The following is a 23,214-nucleotide window of genomic DNA, read 5'->3' on the forward strand; positions in this document are numbered from 1 at the left end:
TTAAAAAAATCTCATTTTTTTTTTATTGGACTCAGACTTAGAGGTAGAAGCTCTCAGAGAAGACAGCCCCTGTCTCTTGGCAATCTGTTCCAGGCATTTTTCTTCGGCCTCCTTCATTCTCTTGGCCAAAAGTTTGGCATATTCTGCAACCTCGTCCTTATTTTTCTTAGTACGCTGTTTCTTTAGAGGAATACACCAACATTTATGCTGGAGGACACGTGGAGTAACAAGATGTTGAATCTTGGGTGCTTTGGTTCTAGGTTTCCTACCTTCTTTGTTTAGGGACTTTTCACAACATACTGGTGAATATCATCTTTAGAAAGACTGAAAAGGTTGTGGATTCTGCTAGCTCTTTTGGGCCCCATGAGACAAGGCATAGTAGTATCAGTAAACCCAGGAATATCCTTCTCCCCCTTTTTTTTGTTTTTACAATGACCAAGTTGAGCACGGTGAGATTGGCATCCACAATGCAACCCCAAAGAGATTCATGCTTTCTTTCCCAAATGCCCCCCATCCCCTCCCAGTCCTCCTTGGTCTGTAGCAGGAATGCCTCTTACTCAGCAGTAGTCAGACAGGGCCATGGGTCACAACCCTCTGCTTCATGGGGAAGCCTTGTTTGTCATTGCCACCACAGATTCAGCCCACAAAACCCTTCCAGTCTTCACCTAGAGCATCAGCAGCCATGGCCGTTCACTTCTCACGAAAGATATGAAGTTTGTGTTCCTTGTCCACTTCAATGAGTTTTGGGCAGCCAGTAGCTGAGAAAAGAGATGCTCTGCTTCATCCTGAAGCAGGCTACTGCCTCCGAGGTGCCACGAAAAAGAGCTCAAAAAAACTTTCCTTACATTTTTTTGAAATTCTATAAATGCTTGACAGGTGAATTTCTCAAACATGACTTTAAAGTTTTTATTTTTGGGGTGCCTGGGTGGCTCAGTCTGTTACGCTTCTGTTCAGGTCATGATCTCACAGCTCATGAGTTCAAACCCAGCATCGGGCTCTGTGATGACAGCTCAGAACGTGGAGCCTGCTTCAGATTCTGGGTTTCCATCTCTCTGCCCTCTCCTGCTCACACTCTGTCTCTCTGTCTCTCTCTCTAAAGAATAAATAAACATTTAAAAATTTTTAAGATTTTCTTTTCTTTTTTTCTTTTATTTTTTTAAAGTAGGCTTCACACCTAACTTGGGGCTTAAACTCACGACCGTGAGATCAAGAGTTGGATGCTCTACTGAGGCACCCAGGTACCCCAAAAAGTTATTTTAAAAACTGCTTTTTAATTAAAAATGGAAAGAAAGACTTTTCAAAGACATTTAAAATTGTTGCAGAGAAGGATTTTTCATATATTATGGTCCTATTCCCAGTAATCCTAACTGTTACTAGTTTCAGCACTAAAAAGGAAGAAAAAGATAGGAAGAGTAGAGCTAGAGATATGATAAGAGACCTGGAAATTTTATTTCAAATGACAAACTTCTCCTGGAAGTCAGAGCTCTTAGATGCTGGCATAATTACACAGATTGAAAAGAAGGAAAATGGAAGGAATTGCTATCCTTAGATATTTTTAAGGCCAGATCTGGCAAAGCGCTGGAAAACAAAATTCAGGAAAATACCCAGAATGTGTTGTCAGGGCAATGGCCTAAGTAACTTCCATATAATTTCTCTCTGTGTACCACTGATATGAGAAGAGGGCTCTGGAGTTTGGTTTGCTCTCTCACTGATTTCAGTGTGACCTTAGGCAATTTATTTGATCTGACTGCCAGTTTTCCCTCTCTCCAGAGAGTTTAGAAAATGACACATACTTGGTGGGGCTTAATGTTTGTAACCACTTCAAGATTTCAAAGAGAATATTTTCATGATGGAAAAAGTATTGTTCTTTGTCACTCTATGTGTTGGTTTACGAAAGTTGAAACCTGGAATTAAAGTCCAGGTTTAATATGTTAAACCAGGTTTAATATGTTAGTTTAAGACTGCATTTACTGTGTTTCCATTGCATTCAATGTATTTCTATGCAATTTCATTCCATGTGTATTTACTGAGGAGCCACTATTGCTTTCCAAAAAACTCAAAATCTTGGGCCCATAGAAATTGGTTCATTGACCATGTTGGAAGTCCACAGGGTTCTCTTGCTTGCAGAGCAGAAAAAGAATCCCCCAAGTCCCTTTCTGGTTTAGCAATTTCATTAAATCTGGATGTGATGCACAGTGGAAGATAGTATAGTCGCCCCATCAGCAAATATATACTATTTGAGATGCTAGAGAATTAGGAGAACCGAAATGAAATCCCAGTCATGGATGAAACCAGGTTCTCTCTCAGGAGCTCATTTCACAGTTCTGCTGAAGAGTATAATAATATTTCTACTACTTCATGTTCTTCTGAGAAACCTGAAAGATAATGAATTGGGAAAATGTCCTTAATCAAAAAATTAATGAATCACTACGAATTATAATAACAACCAAAATACCGAGTGCCTCCTGTATTCCAGTACAGTGATAAGCATCAATTTGCCTCATCATTTCTTACAGTGCATGTAATTTTTTCTACACATGAGGAAACAGAGGCCAAGGAGCCACAGTAACCAGCTAGTGAGGGTGGGGTGTGGTGGGGGCAGAGCCAGGACACAAACCCAGGCCTGTCTAATTCCAAAGAGGTATGAAAAGTCATGAATTCCGGTCAACTGAACATATGGTCCTCAAACACAGTAGTGGCCATTTTACTTTCTCTTTCCTCAGTTATTGCTAGCTGCCTTGTAAGTAATTATCAATTTTCCAGGAAATTCCTCACTTTTGTGGGAAGCCTATTGCACTGACCTGCAATGGAAAGCTATTTCCTTCCAAAACCTGTCAGCTAAGGCATCTGTGTTCCCATCCAGAAAGATCCACCTTAGATAGCCAAGGGAGATGTTAAAGGAAAGGTTTAGGAAGCAGTTACTATATGCCAGGCACTTTTTTAAAAAATAGATGTTTAAAAATGTTTCACTTATTGCTAGAATGACTTTGAAAGAGAATACCAAGGTTCAGGAGAGAAAATGATGCATCCAAGGCTGGGCAGTAAATAGCAGCAAAGCTGGGGTTTAAAGTCACATCAAGCCCCTGACTCTTCATCGCCTCCTCATGACAAAAAGCTTTCTGCTGAAGTAGCCAACCCCATGCCCACAACTTTATTGTTCTTCATAGCACTTGTCCCCATCTGACAGAATATAGGTTGTCTTTATTGTCTGCCCTACCTACTGCAATATGAGCTTCTAGAGGGCATGGGCCTTGTCTGACTTGTTAATTTCCATGTCCCTCCTGCCTAGAACAGTGACTTAAATAAATAATAAATATTTTTTGCATGAATAAATAAATTAAGGCAGGTTTTAAAAACCAGGGTAGATACCAAGCTTGTGACAGGTTGATAGAGTATGGTTTAGTCTGGAAAGCCTTACTTTGATACAAGAAAATGCAGCAATTTGATCTATTTTTGCTTAATAGGTTAAAAGTGATTCCTAACTTAAACTACGACCCATATTTAAAATTTGTCTTCAATATAAAGTTTCACTTAGGAACCCCCTTAGTATTATTTATTTATTAGGCATTATTAATACTACTATTGAAACTTCTAGGCATTTTGACATTATAAATGTAAGCGTATCCATTTTTAATATTATTAATTTCCAGAAGCCTAAGGGCAAAGCAGATATTTTAATTCATTTTGTGAAGCTTTGAAGTAAAAGAGGAGATGGAAAAATTGATGAAAAATGAAAAGATCAGAAGAGGGACAGCTAAGTTATGAAAATCAAAAAAGTGTTTGTTTTATCTATTTAAAAAAGCCCCACACAAATTAGCTAACTCCCACAAACATATCAAAATTCAGATAAATAATACATATATATTTAATATGAAATTTATTGTCAAATTGGTTTCCATACAACACCAGTGCTCATCCCAAAATGTGCCTTCCGCAATACCCATCACCCACCCTCCCTCCCTCTCACCCCCCCATCAACCCTCGTTTGTTCTTAGTTTTTTAAGAGTCTGTTATGCTTTGGCTCTCTCCCTCTCATAAATAATATTTTTATTAACTATGACACACCTCTTTTTCCCCTACTTTTCTTCCTTGAATGTTCTTTGATCTCCTCTCTGTATGACAAAAATTTCATGATACCATTTTTTTCTATTAACATGTAGCATAGTTAACCGATAGCAGTTTTTATTATTGGTAATTGGGTTGCACACAACATGGGACTTCTCATACAGAACTAATCACTGTAATATGGCTACAAGTTTGTGCCCATAAACATAAGAGTTCTAATAAATTCTGTTTTTTATAATAGCCGTGGAGAATGTATGGTGCATTTATAATGTGTGTGCTGTATTATCTGGCATATTTCTGGAAGGGGGCACCTTTGCATTTGAGTAGGCATCAATAAGAAATGAATTCTTCCCTGGCAATTCTTATATTTAGCTATGGGAAGAGTCTTCCACAGACTAGTTTGTGGCGCTGTACATTTCAACCTGTTTTCCTCTACTACACAAATACATAGTGTCAGCACCCTAGTATGGGCTGATGCTATGATAGGACCTCTGGCCCTGCCCTTTAATGTTGTCACACCAGGCGAATGGACACAGCACATGGTGGGACTATGCCTGGAAGCTATTCATTCCTATGCTTGGCAGCTGGCAATAACTTCACATGAATGTGGTTGTGAAGCACATGAACATATTTCATGAAACCCAAGCTCAACAAATCCCCACCTCGTCTTCCCTTTAGCTGGATTCCAGAAAGGCTCATGGCTCCTCCACCATTACTTGCAGGGGAAGTTGGAGCGAAAAAGACAACCATCTTAACCGAATTTGGTTGAAGTATTTTACCTTGGCAAATTTTACAGCGGCATATGAACATGTAAACACATTGCTGGTGTTCCTTCCAGAGACTTGGAAGGGATCCCAGAAGGGAGGGGTCATGAGCTTGAGGTTCACTAACTTCATATTACATTCTCCAGTAATGGGCACACATCTACAACAGTTCAGCTACACTAACCTTTATCTCTTTTTTGTACAAAAAGCATATTCTGCCTTTCCTGCCTCTCTTCCAGTCAAATCCTTATTTGTGTCTCAGCTCTGGGAGGTTTTTCTGATCTCCTGTGTGTATTACTCCCCTTACTCTCTGCCGAATCATCCCGTTCTCTCTTCTTAGCATCTATTTCTCTCTGAAGCTATTTTGTTTACGTACTTATTATCTGGCTTCTCTGGTAAAATGTGGGCTCCGTGAGAGCAGGCATGTTGTCTGGGATGCTCACAAAAAATCATTTGAATGAATGAACTATAAGCTTAAAAATGTGTATCTTTTAAATTAGCTCAAGACTATTATTTTATCGTTTTAATAAATTTACTCCAACTCTGGTCCCCATCTCACTGAATTGGCCACGTCCTTCCCGGGGTTTGCAAAGTTGTTGGGATTCAGCAGAGCAACTGGTCATCAATCATTTTCCTTCACTGGTCACTGAACTGTCCATGGTCTTGGCCAGCAGTCAGGTACCTAACTGCAGCTTCTTGACATGTATGTGGCTGAAGAACGTTGGCAAAGGTTGGGAGCCCTCCTCTTGGTGTCTGGCCTCCCTCCAGAGACCCTATAGCTGTTGCCCTCTTGCCGTTAGTTCCCTGGCAGCAGCATGGTGATCAGCATTACTGGAGAGACCCACAGACAGTTAGACAATCCTAGCTAGGACTAAAGCCCTGCCTTGCTTTTCTCAAGGGAACTTTCTTTGCTTTTCTCCCCTCTTGGGATCTCTTGGAAAGTCATTTCATGGAGGTTAGGCCTTACAAAACAGGGAATCACTGGTGTTACCTTCTATTCTCCCTCAGCAAAAGTCCCTGAGTTAAGGAAGTTGTAAGGGTCTGACTACTTTCTTAGAAGAAGAAGAAGGGGGAAATCTAAAGAACAAAATTATCAAAATCTCAAAAATTATTCTGTCACATACCTTTTGTATATCGAAAAGGAAACTAACTGGTACTTAGTTACATACTCTCTGTAGGCTCTGCCTCCCTGTTATGGGCTGAAATTTATCCCCCAAATTCGTATGTTGAAGTTCTACCCTCCAACATCTCAGAATGTGACTGTATTTAGACATAAGGTCTTTAAAGGTAATTAAGTTAAAATGAGGTCACTAGAGCAGGCCTTAATCCAATATAACTGATTCTATATAAAAAAGAGGGGGTTAGAATGTACAGGTACAGAGAGAAGATGATGTGAAGGCATTTGGAGAAGACAGCCATCTAAAAGCCAAAGAAACAGACTTCAAAAGACTCTGTGGACACCTTTATCTCAGACTTCTCATCTTCAGAATTGTGAGACAATGCATTTCTTTTCAAGCCACCTTGTCTGTAGTACTTTGTAAAGTACTTTGTAGTACTTAGCATCTGCCTAGCAAATGAATATACTTCCTCATGCTGCGAGGTTGGGTAAGGCAGCGTCTCTGGGCTCCACGTAAAGGTAGGAGTTGCCGGTGTATCTCCTTAGCTCTGCAAGCCTCAGTGTTGGGACTTTGAGTCACCACCAGCAGCGGTGGTAGTTTCTCCCGAAACCACATTCAGTCTCCAAGCAAGAGAGGGCATGTAGATGAGCAGGGAAAATGCTGTTGGACTGTTGGAGGGTGTCTTCTTTCACACTGCCCCTTCTCTCTTGTACTGGAATGCGGCAAAGCAGCATCACCACCTGCTCAGATGGCATTTCATGCACGTGCATTCCAGGAAACAGCACAAATACTCGAGTCACAGCAGGCCCTAGTGGGGTCAGCAGATAATGGATTAGTGATTCTCCAATAGTCGCAAAGTTTCATAACTGCTTAATAGGAGTTCGCAAATAGTTGTCATCATGTTGATTATCTGTGTATGTATTTTTTAACACTTAGGATAAAATTCTGTTATCTGTAATTAATTCCAACTATCATGTTTCATCCAAATGTTAAGAATGATCACTTGAAAAGATCTTGTTGTCTTTGTCTGGGATATGAATTTCTTCCCTCATATGCAATTTCATGCCTAATTGCTCTCAGTCCCTTTTTGCAGAAGGAAAAATTAAAACAAAACAACAATAACAAAATACATTGTTTCAAAGCTCCAAATTTTAATCCTGATTTTGGAGGTTAAAATTTAGTGACAGTTCCAAATATTGATTATAACCCATGGAAAAAATGATTTTGTTTGTTTAAAAATATAGATGCTATCATTTAAATTTTATCTTTAATAGTTCATTGACTTTACATTGTACTTAAAAATTATCTTTACTCTTTCTTATGTTTCAGATAATACTATCCGAAATACAAAACATGCTTTGTTTTGTATTTACTAGCATATTTACTAGCTGAAACATATTACTAGTAAAACATATTTACTAGCAAAGTAGCAAAACGATATAGTCAGTAGACATCATGAGTCACATTTTCAGTTCATTTTTTGAACTGAATGCCCTCCAGTCTTTTGGAGAAAACAGATGTCTGAAACTATTTTTTTCTAATATATTTATTTAACCCCATCTTCATTGTCCTAAAATGTACACACACACGCACACACATTGCACGTTTATAAAATATGCTTTTGAAACTAAAACTCTTAATGTGTATGTATCCCATAGGGACTTTAATCCGCGTGGTTTCATTTGGTGATTTATTCAGATTTAACTCACATAAATACATTAGCTAATGTTGTAAGATACCTGCTAGGTTTCTGTTTTGTTTTTTTAAAGCCCCTTTAAAAACAAATGTTTAATAAGTTATTTGAGGGGGGGGGGGTAGGGCAGAGAAAGAGGATGAGAGAGAATTCTCAGCAGTCTCCATGCCATCAGTGCAGAGACCAGAGCCCAATGTGGGGCTCAGTCTCTTAGTTCATTAGATCATGACCTGAGCCGAAATCAAGAGTTGGATGCTTAACCACCTGAGCCATCGAAGCACCCCAAACCCTTTTAATTTTCTAAGTGATAAGAACACTAGGAGTGCCTCTTGTTTTTATATTGGTCTTTGACCTTTGTTCCTGATACAGAATTCCCGAAATCCTTGTAATTTCTGGGGTGGTGAGAGTGTCTTTTGTTCTTATGAGGTGATTCTGGGTGGACTTCTGGATGAGAGCTGGTCATTGGAAAGATCAAGCCATGATTAGAAACTTGAATTTTCAGCCCTGCCACCCATTTTCTTGAGAAAGGAAAAGAGCTGAAAATAGAGCTAATGATCCATCATGCCTACGTGATAAAGTCTGTATAAAATTCCATAAGTACCGGACTTGGAGAGCTTCTGTATTGGTGAACACATGGAGGTGTTGGGAGAGTGGTGTGTCTGGACAGGGCATGGGAATTCTTCATCCCTTCTCGTATACCTTGCCCTACCTTTCTCTTCCATCTGGATGGACATCTGTATCCTTTATTATATTGTTTAATAATCAATAATCATTAATTAATCAAATCCAAGGAGGGGATCTTTGGAACCTCTGATATATAGCTGGTTGATCAGAAGCAAAGGTGATAATCTGGACTTGTGACTGGTGTCTGAAGTGTGTGTGTTGGGGGAGCATATCATGTGGGACTGAGCCCTTACCTATGGAATCTGATGTTATCTCCAGGTAGATAGTGTCTAATTGAGTTGAATTCTTAGATATTTTGCTGGTGTAGTGAGAATTGCTTGCCGGTGGTGTGGGGTACACTACCCACTCCCACCTCCACATATTTTTGAGTAAAATATTGAATTAGAAAAATAACAAAGAGGCATGAGCCAGCATAGGTAGCCAATGTGAAATTATTGTAGAATAAGTCATTCCTAATGCAAGATTTTTGTTTTATAATGTGGCTTCGCAATTCATGTTAGGCTCATAATCTTACTGTGCTGTCAACGTTGGGAAGGATAATATAGGTATTATTTGCTGAATGAATAATAAAGTGAAAGAATTAGTGGATGGTAGTATAAAACAACAGATGATATATTGTTAAATTCTTTAAATGGCATTGAAGTAGAGTTAGTCTAAGAAGGTAATTTTTTAGTTGAAGTATAATTGACACATGTTACATTAGTTTCAGGTGTACAACAAAGTGATTTGAAAAATCTATGTTATGCTATGCTCACCATAAGTGTAGCTACCATCAAAGAAGATCATTTTCAAAAGCACTTGTCACTTTTTTTTCCCTTAAGAAAAAGAGTTTTTACACTTGCCTTGATTCTTATATCCCAAATAAAATAAAGAGCAGGCTGTGTGCTGTTTGACCAGGGCTCTACTTCCATTTCTCCACTAACGTCTTGTTTACTTTGTTGGGTCTGGGACTTGATTTCACCCTCCTTGCAGGTGACTAAGTTAGCTTGTTAGTGTTTCATGGATGCTGGAAGAAGAAATGAGATTCTTCAATCAGAGACAAAGAGCTTTCTTACTCAAGATATAACAAGCAGCATGAACATCACCATATTTACAAGCTTATATTGCCTCAAATTCCATTTATAGGAAATGACCCAGATGCATGCCACACACACACAAAGGATTTCCGTATCAGCTAAGGTACACTAAGCCTGTTGAATCCATTGCTTTTATTTTACTTTTTGTTTGCAATCAACTTGCTCTTTGACCCACCTTGAGATATTACCACATCCTGCTACAAACATAACCCTGAGAAATAGCTCAGGAAATAAGCATTAGGACCTTGAATTCTGACACATCCAGAAAGACCTTCAGGAGCACTGAAGAACCAAGGAAGATTCTCTCTCCCAATATATCTTGTGGTAGTTTCACCTTCACATTGACTTCTCCCATTGGATGTTATCAATATCTATGGGGGGTAATGATATTGCCCCTGACAGCTTTCTGGAAGGCTCTTAAGCTTCCCTATGGTTGGACCATATACAAATTAATCACTAGAGCTGGGGGGATGTCCTTGACTCAAGCCTAGGTTTTGTACCCATTCCTGATCTAAGCTCTGTGTTACAGAGAAAAGATTACTCTGATTGTCTTAGATCAACCAGCTTATCTGTGCTGCTGGGGTGGAAGGATCAATCTTACTGAATCTGGTAGTTACTGCCCAATGGGGGACAGGCAAGATGTTAGGGAGACAGGCACGAAATATTCCATATGGTCTCTAAGTGGTAGAATTCAAGAATTTTGCTCTCTTCCAGATTTTTTTCCAAGTCAAATGAAGTAAGAAAAAAAGAAAAAAAAAATGAGAACTCTTTGACTCTCTCTTCTACACCTTTATTCTGGGAAATCATATCTAGTCTTTCATTCTACTCATAATGAGCACCAGTTTGGCATCAAGAATTGTATTAGACCTGGGGATACAATTTCCAATAAATTGGGGACATCTGCTAATCTCACAGGGTTAATAACCTAGTGTTGGGTTCAGACAATTTAAGAGACCATTCGAATGAGAGGGAAAGTGCAGAGTGATGGCAGCACATGGAAGGAATACCTGTGGGGGAGGAGGGTTAGGAAAGGCTTCCTGGAGAATGTGACCTGTAATCTGAGGCCAGAAGGATGAGTAGGACTTATCAGGTGATCTATGTGTGGGGTGGACTAGATAGCTTAGAAGAATGACTTAACAGATGGAACCAAAAAAGCAGGTTATAGAAAGGAAAAATAGTTCTGTGTGTCTGAGTCATAAAATTCAAGGTGAGAGATGAGGTGGGAGAAGAAGTGAAGAATGGGGGGCAGAATGTGTTCTCTATGCAAAGGAGTTTGGGCTATTCTGAAAGTCCTTGAAGACTTTATTATTATTTTTTTAAACTTTTTTTTCATGTTTATTTTTGAGAGAGAGAGAAGGAGAGGGAGAGAGAAAATGGGGGGGGGGGGCAGAAAGAGAGGGAGACACAGAATCCAGAGCAGGCTCCAGGCTCTGAGCTGTCAGCACAGAGCCTGATGTGGGGCTCGAACTCACAAACCACGAGATCATGATCTGAGCCAAAGTCAGAAGCTTAAGGGACTGAGCCACCCAGGTGTCCCAGCCCTTGAAGACTTTAAACAGAGGGATAAAACAAGATAAACATTGCATTTGAGAAATTTCACCCTTGCTGTAAAGTCAAAAATGAATTGAGGGTGAAACAAAGCTGGGACAGATTAGTTAGGAGATTGCTGAAACCAGGGCCAGAGATGGAAATAACCACAGTAGTGGGAATGGAGGGAAGGGGCGGATTTACATTCTACTTATAAGTTGGATCCATAGGTCTTAATGAGCAGTTGGATATAGGAGATGTGCATTAGGGAATACACAAATCGTGGAGATAGGATGGCAATGATAAGAACAGGCATTTTAAATTCAGGCAGGCAAAGGTTCAAATCTCTACCATGTAGAATCTAAGACTGAGTTAATTACCAGTAAAAGAGAGACACTGATAACTACCTAGCATGGTTACTTTGAAGATAAATAAAACACTCTCTGTCAAGGTCCTGACCCAGATTAAATCTTCACATTAAAGCAATATTTGAGCCCCCGGTTCTCTGGAGGAACTGGTTGGTTGGATGGAGAAGCTATTCCTCGAGTTAGCAGATAGGAGTGTACCTGCTGCAAGTAGCGATGAACTGGACCTACAGCAGGTTAAACAAATAGGGTCATTTTTCTTGCACAGTAAGGAAACTGGAGGCGCACAACTATTGGCATTAATTTTATCAGCACTGGAGTCTTTGCAGTTTTCTTCAGCTTTACCTCATGGTCACAATATGGCTACCCCCGTTCCAGCCTCCAGCCTCACATTTACATTTAAGTCAGGGTTGAGGGGAACCAGACATAAGAGAAAGGTAATAAGTTTGCCGATTATCCTGAGATGGGAAACAAAGGAGGAAAAGCAGAATTTGGAGAAAAAAAAAGGAACTTGATTTTGAGTATACAGAGTTTTAGGTTTCTGTGATAGGTTCACATAGAAACAGGTTTAATGAGCAGTTGCATATATTGGCCTGGAGTTGAGGAATTGTATCTGAGATTGAGGGGGAAGGTTAAATTCTATGGGGTGAATGAAAGAAGCCATAGAAAGGATGTAAAGTGAGAAAAGTAGACCGGGACATAGCCCTGAAAGAGAACACATACATTTAATGAATTAGTAGAGGCTGAGGACTACCCAAGGCCAAAGACGAGTGGCTAGAGATGCAAGAGGAAAGAGCGTGTTGTGTTCTCGAATCGAAGCCCAAGAGAGAAGACAATCTAAGGGGGACATGGTTAATAATCTCAAGTGCTCACAAAAGCAAGGAGGTAGTAAGTGACCTTGCCGAGAGTTTTCCCTCTTGTGGGGATAGAAGCTAGACTGAATTGGGTTGAGGAACAGGAGGGACACGAGAAGGTGGAAAAAGAACATGTAAAAAGTTCTTTTTCTTTTGTTCTCAGCAGTCATACTTTAGGATGTCACTTATAAAATGATATTTTTTCAAAGAAAGACTTTGGGGAAGCCAATTCACCTCTCTGAAGAGAATCAAACTTGAGATGCCTGTCTGCTCCTCATGCCCTTCAAAGGGTCTCTTTGAGAGCCAACAGTCTCTGGTTATGTTGTCTTCCTTACCCCAGTGAGAAAGCACAAACAAAATCACTTGACACGTTTGGCTTCTGGGGAACAAGGCTGTATGGATGTTCACTGCACAGTGCTTCCTAGTACTGAAACAGGCAGAGCGTCTGGAAGTCAATTTTGTTTGGTACCACATGTAACACAAATTACCGTTCCCTACAGGGATGAATGTCATGGAAAATAAAAACATTATGGGAAAATAAAAATGTTCCATTTGTACGATTTTTGGTAGATTGTATTCAGATTTTAAAACATTGAAATCAACTTTTATTTTGGACCACCCAGACTCAGAAGAAGTGATGAGGGATTATAAAAATAAGAAACTTGTAGGTGACATTGTATGTAGTTGGCTATTTTGGTTTAAGAAGTTTCCTTCCTGCTGAACAGGGAAGAAAATGAAACGCTTATTTAAATTTAAAGCAATCCAAACCATTCAAGAGCGCTGTTAAAAGAATATAATTTCCAGGGGGAAATCCTTCCCCTCAACTTTTCTTCTCCTCCTTCTCCCTCTCCTTCCCCACCCCCCAACCACATCCTCCGGCTCTAAAATGTATATACCTATCTGATAGTTCAAAAAAAGCACTTTTCAGAGTAGGAGGTTTTGAGGGAAAAACTCAAATGTTTTGCTTTCTTTTATTTCCTCTTATGGGATTAGTTCTGCAGGCCGTAGACAGTAAAAACTTAGAAAAATAATAATTTCACCCACTGTCACTCCCTTTTGTCTGTTTCAAACGTCAATGTGGTTCTTCTTAAAACATTTATTTGAGAGAATGGAATTGTCTAGTAGTTGAGTTCTCAGAGCTCATATTGGGAGATGACACTCGTGGCCTGGAGATTAAAACCTTCACGTGTTCTCTACTATTTATATGATTATTTAATGAAAGTTTTTCAATCATTCTTTAAGTGCTGGCATTAAATGTGAGTGCTAGGGAACTCTTGCTCCACCGCCCCAAACCCGCCCCAAAAGAGGACCTTCTGCGGTGAGCGAGTCTCCTTCCCTTGCTTGAAGTGGGCTGAACAAAGGAGCGTGACGCAAAAGTGGGCGGTGTCCTCGATGCCAGGGAGCGCTTCTGCCTCCTTGTGAATGATCCTATTAGCTGCGCTAGTTCGCGGCAGCGGCGGCCGGGACCGCGGCCGCAGCAGGAGCTCGGCCTCTGCGCTCCCCAGCCCTGCCACCTTGGAGGCGCCTGGGGCTAAGCACACATCTCAACCGCACCGAAGCCTCGTCTGTCTTTTCAGGCTCTTCATGCTACCCAACTAAAAGGAGAAAATGGGCACGGGGGATTTTATCTGCATTTCCATGACCGGTGGAGCGCCCTGGGGGTTCAGATTGCAAGGTGGCAAGGAGCAGAAGCAGCCCTTACAAGTTGCTAAGGTAGGACCTCCGAAGAGATGTTATCACCGCTCTGTGCGGGGAGGGAATGAAAGCAACCTGTTGATGGTTTTTTCAAGGGCTGATTCAGAAGGTTATGTATGGGTCTGATTTTGGCGCTGATGCTAACTTTTCCCAGGATGCGGGTTTGTTCGTGTTTCGAAAAAACTTTCGAGTAACATATAGCATATATACAATTAACCAGTAATTGAAAGAAAAAACAAACAAACAAACAAACAAGAGTGCCATATTTATCAGCTGAAGAAAAGTCTAGTTAATCAGCTTCTCTGACAACCGGCAAGACACTTGGGAAGTTTCTTCTAGGCAATATAGAATATGCAGTTGCGTTATTGTTTCATGTTACTTTACTTGGTTCTGGCAGAAGAGGAATGCTCAGCTCAGCATAACCAATTAGCTTGGCTTTGGGGGACTCTTACAAAGCGTTGGTAGTGACATTTACAATACAGCATTTCTTAAAAGGCCGATTTGGGGCAATAATTTTAAATATATGATGAAATGTCATAAAATCTATTTGAAAGAATATTCTCTTAAGGGTTTTACAAATAAATGCAAAAATCTACCATCATGTGTACTCACCTAGTTAAGTGCTCAAAATAAAATTCAAAGACATTAGAAATATATTGTAAGTAACTTATAGGAAACTTTGAAATGCATGTAAAAATGATTTTAAATGTTTTAGATGTTTTTGTTTCCATCATATTGATTGTTTCTTGCTACCAGTTTGCTGGAAGGGATCCGATATAGTTTACATTGGGATTCAGATAAAATAAACTTTAAAATGCATGAAATTAATGCAGACTTTTACCTGATTTGGATGCCAAATTGTAGTATTGTATGAAAAACATGTTTGATTAATTTCCTCTTTATAATTATATTAAAAGTGGATCTAGAACTTTATGAAATATGTGGACTACTGGCCTTTGTAGTTATTCTTTCTCTTGGCTTTGGCTTTTTTTTTTTTTTTTTTTTTTCTGTTCACTCTGAGGAAAGGAGTTTCTTTGAAATTTTCTGCTCCCAGGCTTCCATCGAAAAATCCTTTTGTAATGTGATGGTGGAATCCTGCCACCTAGTGAATATTTCAAACATCAAGAATGAAGCATAAGACAGAGGGTGAAAAGCAGAATTTTTAGAACTGGAAAGTTTTTCAGAGACTTCCAGTTCAACCTGCGGAGTTTAGATAAAAGCCCAGAAAGTTTAAGTAACTTTCCTCTGCTTTAGACTAGCAGTGATCGAAGAATCCGGAAAGGAGGTTTCATTGTGTTGCTTTAGGAGTCCATGGCAGGAAGCATCAGACAAAACAGTAATGACAAATTTGGAGTATGCAGAATTCATGACACTGAACTGGAGTTGTTCTGAGTCTAGAATAGCAGTTGGCTGGCTCCAGTTACTGAGATTTGGGTTCTAATTCCAGCTCTGATCTAACTTGTAGCGGGCCTGTGACAAATCTCTCACCCTTCCTGACTCATCTGTTGTGAGGTGTTGGGGGGTGGGGGGAGAAAGAGGCAAAAATTTTGAGTGCTGTACAAAAAGAGAGAAGTAAAGAGGAAATTGTACTCTACCATCAGTGAAGTTCTAATATTGCTCTAGTTTTACTGTCCTAATAGTATGCAACTTTAGAATCACTTGCCTCCCAGTTAAAATGTAGGGACAAAGGTGGCTAGATGCTGTTATTCCAGTAGTTCTTTTGTGGCCAGACCTTAAGAATGGGTCGGGTATTGGGCTTCTCCTGAGTCCGCGATGTGCTTGTTTCAAAGTGGACCTATTGTCCCTCTCTCTCTGCCCCTCCCCTGCTCACACTCTGTCTCTCTTTCTCAAAAATAAATAAACATTAAAAAAATTTTTTTTAAAAGGGAGGTTACCTGAGTAGCTCAGTCGCTTAAGTGTCTGACTTCAGCTCATGTCATGATCTCATGGTTCCTCTGTTAGAGCCCCGCATCGGGCTCTGTGCTGACACCTCAGAGCCTAGAGCCTGCTTCGGATTCTGTGTCTCCCTCTCTCTTTCTGCCCCTCTACTGCTCACACTCTGTCTCGTTCCCTCTCAAAAATAAATAAGCATTAAAAAAATTCAAAGTGGAACTATTGTGTGGTGATTTTTTTTTAAGAACTGATTTTGTTTTTGAAGAATTGCTAGTGAACAGTGCTTTGGGAGCATTTCTCTGCCGATGATGTCTCTGTTGACAGGATTCAGAGAGGATATTACAAGTCTGAGTGTAAAAAAATTCGATCTTTCTCTTCCCCCCAAGTCGAACTTTCCTAAAATACCCTGGCAATATATTTGTGGTTTTAAAAAGACCATTATTAAAGCATTTGAATGTTTGCTTTAGTTTTCTAGTTTGTGATAGTATAGTTAATTGTTGATTTAAAAGTATTATGAAGTCGTCTGGATGTTTGCATTAATTCTTGTGTGTGTGTGTATGTGTGTGTGTGTGTGTGTGTGCGTGACAGAGAGAGAGAGAGAGAGAGAGAGAGAGAGAGAGATAGAGAGATACACTACAGACTACAGTCTGCTTTTCCCCATATGTAAAAAGTGACTAGAAAGCCTTCAAAAGAAGAAAAATTTCTAAGTTACTATGGCAATGCCTACTTTTGTTGGTCTATTTTTTCCACTTAACTCAAACTCACATTTAATTTCTTATGCTAGCATTATTTGTTCTAGAAAACTCTTGGAGCAAAGTGCTTGTCACTTTGTATGTTATCAAGTCTATGACCTCACTGGGATTACTGTTTTTCATTTAAAACATCGAGTCCACTCAGTTCCAGGAATGGTCCCTGGGCTCAAGGTGAAATGAACATGGCATGGACTTCCTCCTCTTCCGAGTTACCTACAAGAAGGAGGATGGAGAGGAATGGGGTAGAAAGGCTGGGTAGGGATGGTTGCTAACAAACACAATGCTCACAGTTTTGAAGAACATGCAAAGGATGAATTTGGAATTGAAGAAAATATACATTAACAAAGAAAAGGAAATTCCAGACAGTGCTTGAATCATGCTCCCTTAAAATGGGGACACTACAAAGCAGTTCTATAGATAACAAATTTTTGGCTTGTTTTAAAATATCTAGTGTTCAGATTTTTTATAATTCTGTATAAAATGAGAATCTAACAAGCTGAAATAGTGAAAAAAAGCTAATCTAATGTTATTAACAATGAGTAGAAGTTGAGTAGATTATAATTCCCTATAAATTATAAATTTATAAATATATATATAAATATATAAATTATAAATATCCTTCTAGTGACACATTTAGTCACTTTTGAGAGATGTTCAAACATTTTTAGTATTTGACTGGCTGACTGAACTGTAGGCAAACTCCAACTTTTAAAGATCACTAAGAGAAATATTAATAATCAAATTTTTATAACATTGAAGCTCAAAGCCATAAAATTTGGATTTGTTTCAAGAATAAATTGAATTTTGGGGGCTCCTGGGTGGCTCAGTCAGTTGAGTGTCTGACTCTTGATTTTGGCTCAGGTCATGATCTCATGGTTTGTGAGATCAAGTCCCTTGTCAAGCTCTGCACTGATAGCACAGAGCCTGCTTGGGATTCTCTCTCTCCCATTCTCTCTGCTCCTTCCCCACCCATGCTCTCTCTCTCTTTCTCTCAATAAATAAATAAACATAAAAAAAGAATAAATTGAATTTTTACAAGGCCCAAATAATCAGTAACAGTTGTCTGGTTTTTAAATGTTTATATATCTTTTAACTTATGTTCTAAATAGATGTTATAGAAAACAAATATCTCTAATACAGAATCATAGGACAATATTCTGTAAGGTATACTTTGAGAATATCATTCATAGAAATAAATTTATTGAGATCTATTTATAACATAAAACTCCATTGTATGTGTGCAAACATTCTTAGAAAAACTATGTTAGCACTTTTACTTTACAAAACTCTTTTTTTGGAATATGTACTTACGTGGCTTTGTCTCTGGGTATGCTCTTGACAATTTGGGAAACCTTCATATAAAGAAGTGGGGAGAAATTTTTGTTTTACAAACAAATCTTATGAGCAATTCAGAAATAACTCACATTTTAAATATAATAAAGAAAGAAATGTGCACACTGTATCCTTTATATGTTAGAATGTTTAGCACTTTAAGCTTTCTTTAAAACATATAGACACTATGGTACTTATAATTCTCTTATTGAATTTCAATTCAAAGTTTCAAGTAGCTTTTATTAAAATTGAGATGACAGATTACAGTCATCTATTTTATGGGCAGAAGTGGATTTAATGATTCTGTTTGTCCTCTCTGTAAAACTTTAAATAAAGATGTGGTATTTAGGTAAGGCACAATCAAGTAACATCATCTTACCCATTAGTACCATCAGTGAGGTCTCTAAAATGTTTCAAATAAAATAATTCCAGAAGCATAGCTACTTCTAAAGGGAAAAAGAAATATTTTAATGTGTTTGAATATGTGTATTTGAGGATAAATGCTCTTTACTACATATGGAAAGCTGGTAACATCTTTGTCACTTCATTTTGTTAAGTTTTTGAGAGCTTTCTAGAAATTCTAATAGCAGGTATGTTTACAGAAGTCAATGCATGCTAGGTAAATCTATTAAGCATATGTTATTTAAATCTTTGTTTTGGAATTGTGGGTTTTAAGACAGAACACTGTTGAAAGACAATGAGCTAAAATAATGACTATGCATGAACTTTACCATTATCGGGACATGGCATATATGTAACCAACATTTATCAAGCTCTTTTCAGGGAAATGTTCTTTGTAATATTTTCTTTGCAGGTATTTTCAAATGACCCCCAAAACCCAAGAAATAGTATGAAAAATATCTTCATTTTAGAGATGAAGGAATTCAGGCACAGAAAGGCTATGTTACTTGCCAAAGGTGAAGCTGTAAAAAATGGTGGGATTTGATTGCAAATCTGACTTCTCCTGAACTGATAGAAAGAGGTACCTGAGAGAATGAAAGTAGGCTAAGATGGTGCCCCAAAGGAAGTTTATAGAAAAACAAAAAACAGTGTGGTCTTCATCCAAATCCGATTTAATTGGCCAAGGGAGCCCTAGGTATCAAGATTTATAAACACGCTAAAGACAATTCTAATGTGTGGTCAAGATTCAGAACCGCTGCTGTAGAAAGTTGAGGCCAGATATGTCAGTCACCACAGGGCTTACTGAAGGGTGGCATGAGACATTCTTCCGGCACTTTCCCACTGCCCCTTTCCCAGCTGATACAAGAGAAGGACCAGAGAGACTCAAGAATTGTCTGGGTCTTTAGCATGGTGATTAAGTCATCATTAGTAGTGGGAAGATTTTCCCTTTCTGAAGCCAAGATCTATGAATTGCAGGGAGGCAAGGAAGTGCTGGGAAGCTTAAAAATGATCATTGTAAAGACTGGAGGTGCCTGCAAGAGGGGAACCTGGCAAGCTATTCCCTAGCAGGACGTCCTCTTTGTCAATAGAATTGCTGGCTTTCCTAGTGCCATGTGAACGGTGGAATAAGAAGTAGGGAGTGGTGGGTGGGGAGAATAAAACTGGATAAAGATGTAAGAAGAAGGAGAGAAAAAGAAAGACAGAGATAGAGACAGAGAGGGAGAATGAGAGAGAACAAGTAGGAGCTTAACTGTTTGCTAAGGCAAGGATTCTTGCATTTCCCAGGTGTGAAAGACTGTCACAGAAGTGATGGGATTTGAACTGCCATGACAGTACCCTACCCAGATGGGCCAAGCTCTTAGCTAGGGATTGGCAGGTGCAAGCTGGCATCCTGAGGGACTGTTAGAGGGCTTGGAAGGGAGCCTAGCAGGAGCCCTATTTCCCAAGTTAGGGAACTGTGGCAAAGCTCTCCATGGCTCTTTGAAGAAACTACACAAGTGCCCTAGCATCTGGACGCTGGCCACAGAGTGGACAGAGATGGCTACTCAATATTAACCAGAGAGAAGTGCAACAACCAGGGAGAAATGCCACCTCATTCAGTTATGAATAAATATATCTACCATCCCCCTCTTTCTCCAATCTTCCTGCCTTCAACTTGGGAGGAGTTCTAGAGAGGCAGAAAAAGAACAGCCAACACCCTCCTGCCCACACCAAGCCCTGGAGCCACAAACCGGCCATGGTGCTTAGGGAGAGAGCCTAGAGACAGACATTAGACTGAAGCTGTAATTCAGCTAGACTGTTTTAATAACCAAAAGCCAACAGAAATGCGTGGGATTTCTGACCAAAGTATTATTAAGGGAGGGATTTGGTTTTATCATAGTTGAAAGCAGTTACTGGAAGACATGAAAGTTTCCTGTTTAGAACTGAATGAGTTGACACTCCTCAAAGACATCAGTTCCGTAGGTTCATATTATCAATTACATGCATTTCATGTATGTTAGCTTGAAAATTTACCATCTTCATCACCCATAGAAGGAAGGTGCCTACTTTCAGTTAGTCTAAAAAAGTGTTTCTCGAACATTACTGTCGGAGTCCAGAACTCTCAATTTAAAAGTAAGTACTCTGGGGTGCCTGGGTAACTACTGGGTTGAGTGTCCAACTCTTGATTTTGGCTCAGGTCGTGATCCCAGAGTCGTGGGATTGAGCCCTGCTTTGGGCTCTGTGCTGAGCATGGAGCCTGCTTATTAAAATTCTCCCTCTCTCTCTCTCTCTCTCAACCCTCTACCCTACCCCCCAAAATTGAAAGTAAATACTCTGAACTTTTATTGGATATTAATCAAGGTGATTGTTGTTCTTAATGAAAGTTTTTGCAAGTCCAAAAGTCAGTATGTAATGTCATTGTGACATACATATTATACCTATCTAAATAATATTTGTATGTTTCTCATGGCAATGGTTTTAAAATATGAGCTTCCAAAATAATTTAAACTTCTTCTATCAGTTAATAAGTGTTCAAAAGTAGAAGCTAATTTATACATTTAGCTAAAAATACTTCACATGTGTATATCTTACAATCGTCCAAGTGCGTTAACATGTGTTATCTCATTTGATGCCACGTGAATAGACAAAGTTTTATTATCCTCAGTTTTTGGATGAAAAAACTGATTCTGAAAAAATAAATTATTTGCAAAAAGATTATATAAAGCAGCTCAAAGTCAAATGTAATTCTTTCCCTATGGCAGGGGCATCATGCCTCTCTCTGTATCACTTTGGATAAAGCGAATGGGCTATCATTTAGTAATGCTGAAAACTGCCATAACTTTGACTTGGAGTTTTTTTTTTTAATTTTTTAATGTTTATTTATTATTGAGAGACAGAGAGAGACAGACCGTGAGCAGGGGAGGAGCAGAGAGAGAGGGAGACACAGAATCTGAAGCATGTCCCAGGCTCCAAGCTGTCAACACAGAGCCCGACGTGGGGCTCGAACCCACGAACTGTGAGATCATGACCTGAGCTGAAATCAGACACTTAAACAATTGAGCCACTCAGGCGCCCCTGATTTGGAGTTTGTATGAAATAGCATGTCACCATCTAAGACTTAACTCTTAAAAGCATTTATAACAATTTTTTCTTTTAATAGGTTCAGGGAGAAGGATTATGGGAAGTGTATCCCCAAGATCATGTGCATTGAGAGACAAGACTGGAAAGCAAACCAGTTTAATTATAAATAAACCTAAAAAATACATGGATTCCAGAAATTTTATTGTATCTATTCTAACAGATTAATGATGAATGCCATGAGATTTTTGTAAAAGGAAATGGGGGGATGCCTGGGTGGTTCTGTTAGTTGGTTAAGAGTTCGACTCTTGATTTTGGCTCAGGTCATGATCTCACGGTTTGTGAGTTCAAGCTCTGCACTGGCAGAGCTTGCTTGGGATATTCTTTCACTCCTTCTCTTTGCCCCTCCCCTGCTTGTGCTCTCTCTCTCTCTCTCTCTCTCTCTGTCTCTTAAAATGAATAAACTTAAAAAAAAAAAAAAAAAGAAAAGGAAATGGAGAACTCCCGCATTAGCCTCATTAAAGAATCCTTAAGAAGGGCTCCTGGGTGGTTCAGTCGATTAAGCGTCTGACTTAGGCTCAGGGCATGATCTCGCGATTCGTGAGTTCGAGCCCCACGTCGGGCTCTGTGTTGGCAGTTCAGAGCCTGGAGCCTGCCTCGGATTCTGTGTCTCCCTCTTTCTCTGCCTGTGCCCTACTCGCTCTCTGGCTCTCTCTCAAAAATAAATAAAGATTAAAAAAAAAGAAAAAAAAGAAAAGAGTCCTTAAGAATAAATAGCTTCATGAAGTTAAAAGCCTTATATGAGAAACGAAATATATTTGATGTTTGGTGGATATTTCATTGTTTGACCTCCTCAATGAGAACATATTTATAGTATTGAATTACCTTAGGCATTTTATTTTTTTTAATTATTTACCATTCTTTGTCATTATGAAAAAGTATAGTTGCTAGGTTCTCAACAAATTGTCTTCAGTGTCTTGTGAAATCCATGGATATGTAGCAGATCTTTGGTGATAGTGGGTATAGTTTGGTGTTATGACAGTCTGGATGTAGTTTTCCTTAACTGGCTTTTATTTTTTTTTAATTTTTTAATTTAGTTTTGGAAAAGAGAGACAGAGTGCCAGCGGGGAAGGAGCAGAGAGAGAGGGAGACACAGAATTTGAAGCAGGTTACAGGCTCTGAGCTGTCAGCACAGAGCCAGACGTGGGGCTCGAACTCACAAACTGTAAGATCGTGACCTGAGCGGAAGTTGGACACTTAACCAACTGAGCCACCCAGGCTCCCTGACCTTAACTGGCTTTTAAATCCAGTGTGTTTCAGATAAATATACTAAAAAATATCATAGGTTTGCCATTTGAAACATTGCGTGAAAGATCCTGTGAGTTAATTATGTAACAAATAGTTTTCCTAACCTTGGTCTCGGGTGTTTAGAATCTGCTGATCCATGACTAGCTTTTCCACTTTTATTTGAAAGTAGTGTGGGTACTGGATTGATAAAACAATGGGGTGGGTGAGTTTTCCTGAAAATAAATATAGGTTTATATTCTGTCTAATTCTGTCTAGGCAACATTTCTTCTTTTACTGCTCTTCTTTCATTCCTTTAAATTTTTTTTTAAAAATTTTACTTATTTTGATATAGAGAGCTTGAGTAGGAGCAGGAGAGGCGGGGAGAGAGACAGGGAGACAGAATCCCAAGCAGTCTCCAAACTGCAGAGGCCGACATGGGGCTCAATCTACTGAACTGTGAGATCATGATCTGAGCTGAAATCAAGTGTCAGATGCTTAACTGACTGAGCCACCCAGGCATCCCTCTCATTCCCTTTATCAAAATTTACCTGGCTTGAATTTCACCATTTTAGGATACAGATTATTTTTTCCCTAAGAAATTTATAACAACAGTCAATGTGTATCATTTTCCCCAAACATCTTACTACCTT

The 23,214-nt window shown here is 39.2% G+C and overlaps 1 protein-coding gene and 1 pseudogene across 2 annotated transcripts in view; one reads left to right on the top strand and one right to left on the bottom strand.

Moving 5' to 3' along the window:
• LOC132693021 (small ribosomal subunit protein eS6 pseudogene) lies at positions 1-3,095 on the bottom strand (annotated as a pseudogene).
• Positions 3,096-13,563: 10,468 nt separating this feature from the next.
• Positions 13,564-23,214, top strand: part of SYNPO2 (synaptopodin 2) — a 172,158-nt gene continuing 162,507 nt past the window's right edge. The window contains exon 1 of one of the 2 annotated variants that reach the window (XM_060654293.3): positions 13,564-13,859. In XM_060654293.3, coding sequence (XP_060510276.1) covers positions 13,755-13,859 — 105 coding nt within the window. In that variant the 5' untranslated portion in view covers positions 13,564-13,754. The remainder of the gene's footprint in view (positions 13,860-23,214) is intronic. The other variant, XM_060654291.3, reaches the window with a different exon arrangement.

This window comes from Panthera onca, chromosome B1 (assembly GCF_046562875.1).
Source record: "Panthera onca isolate mPanOnc1 chromosome B1, mPanOnc1 haplotype 2, whole genome shotgun sequence".
Classification (NCBI taxonomy): domain Eukaryota; kingdom Metazoa; phylum Chordata; class Mammalia; order Carnivora; family Felidae; genus Panthera; species Panthera onca.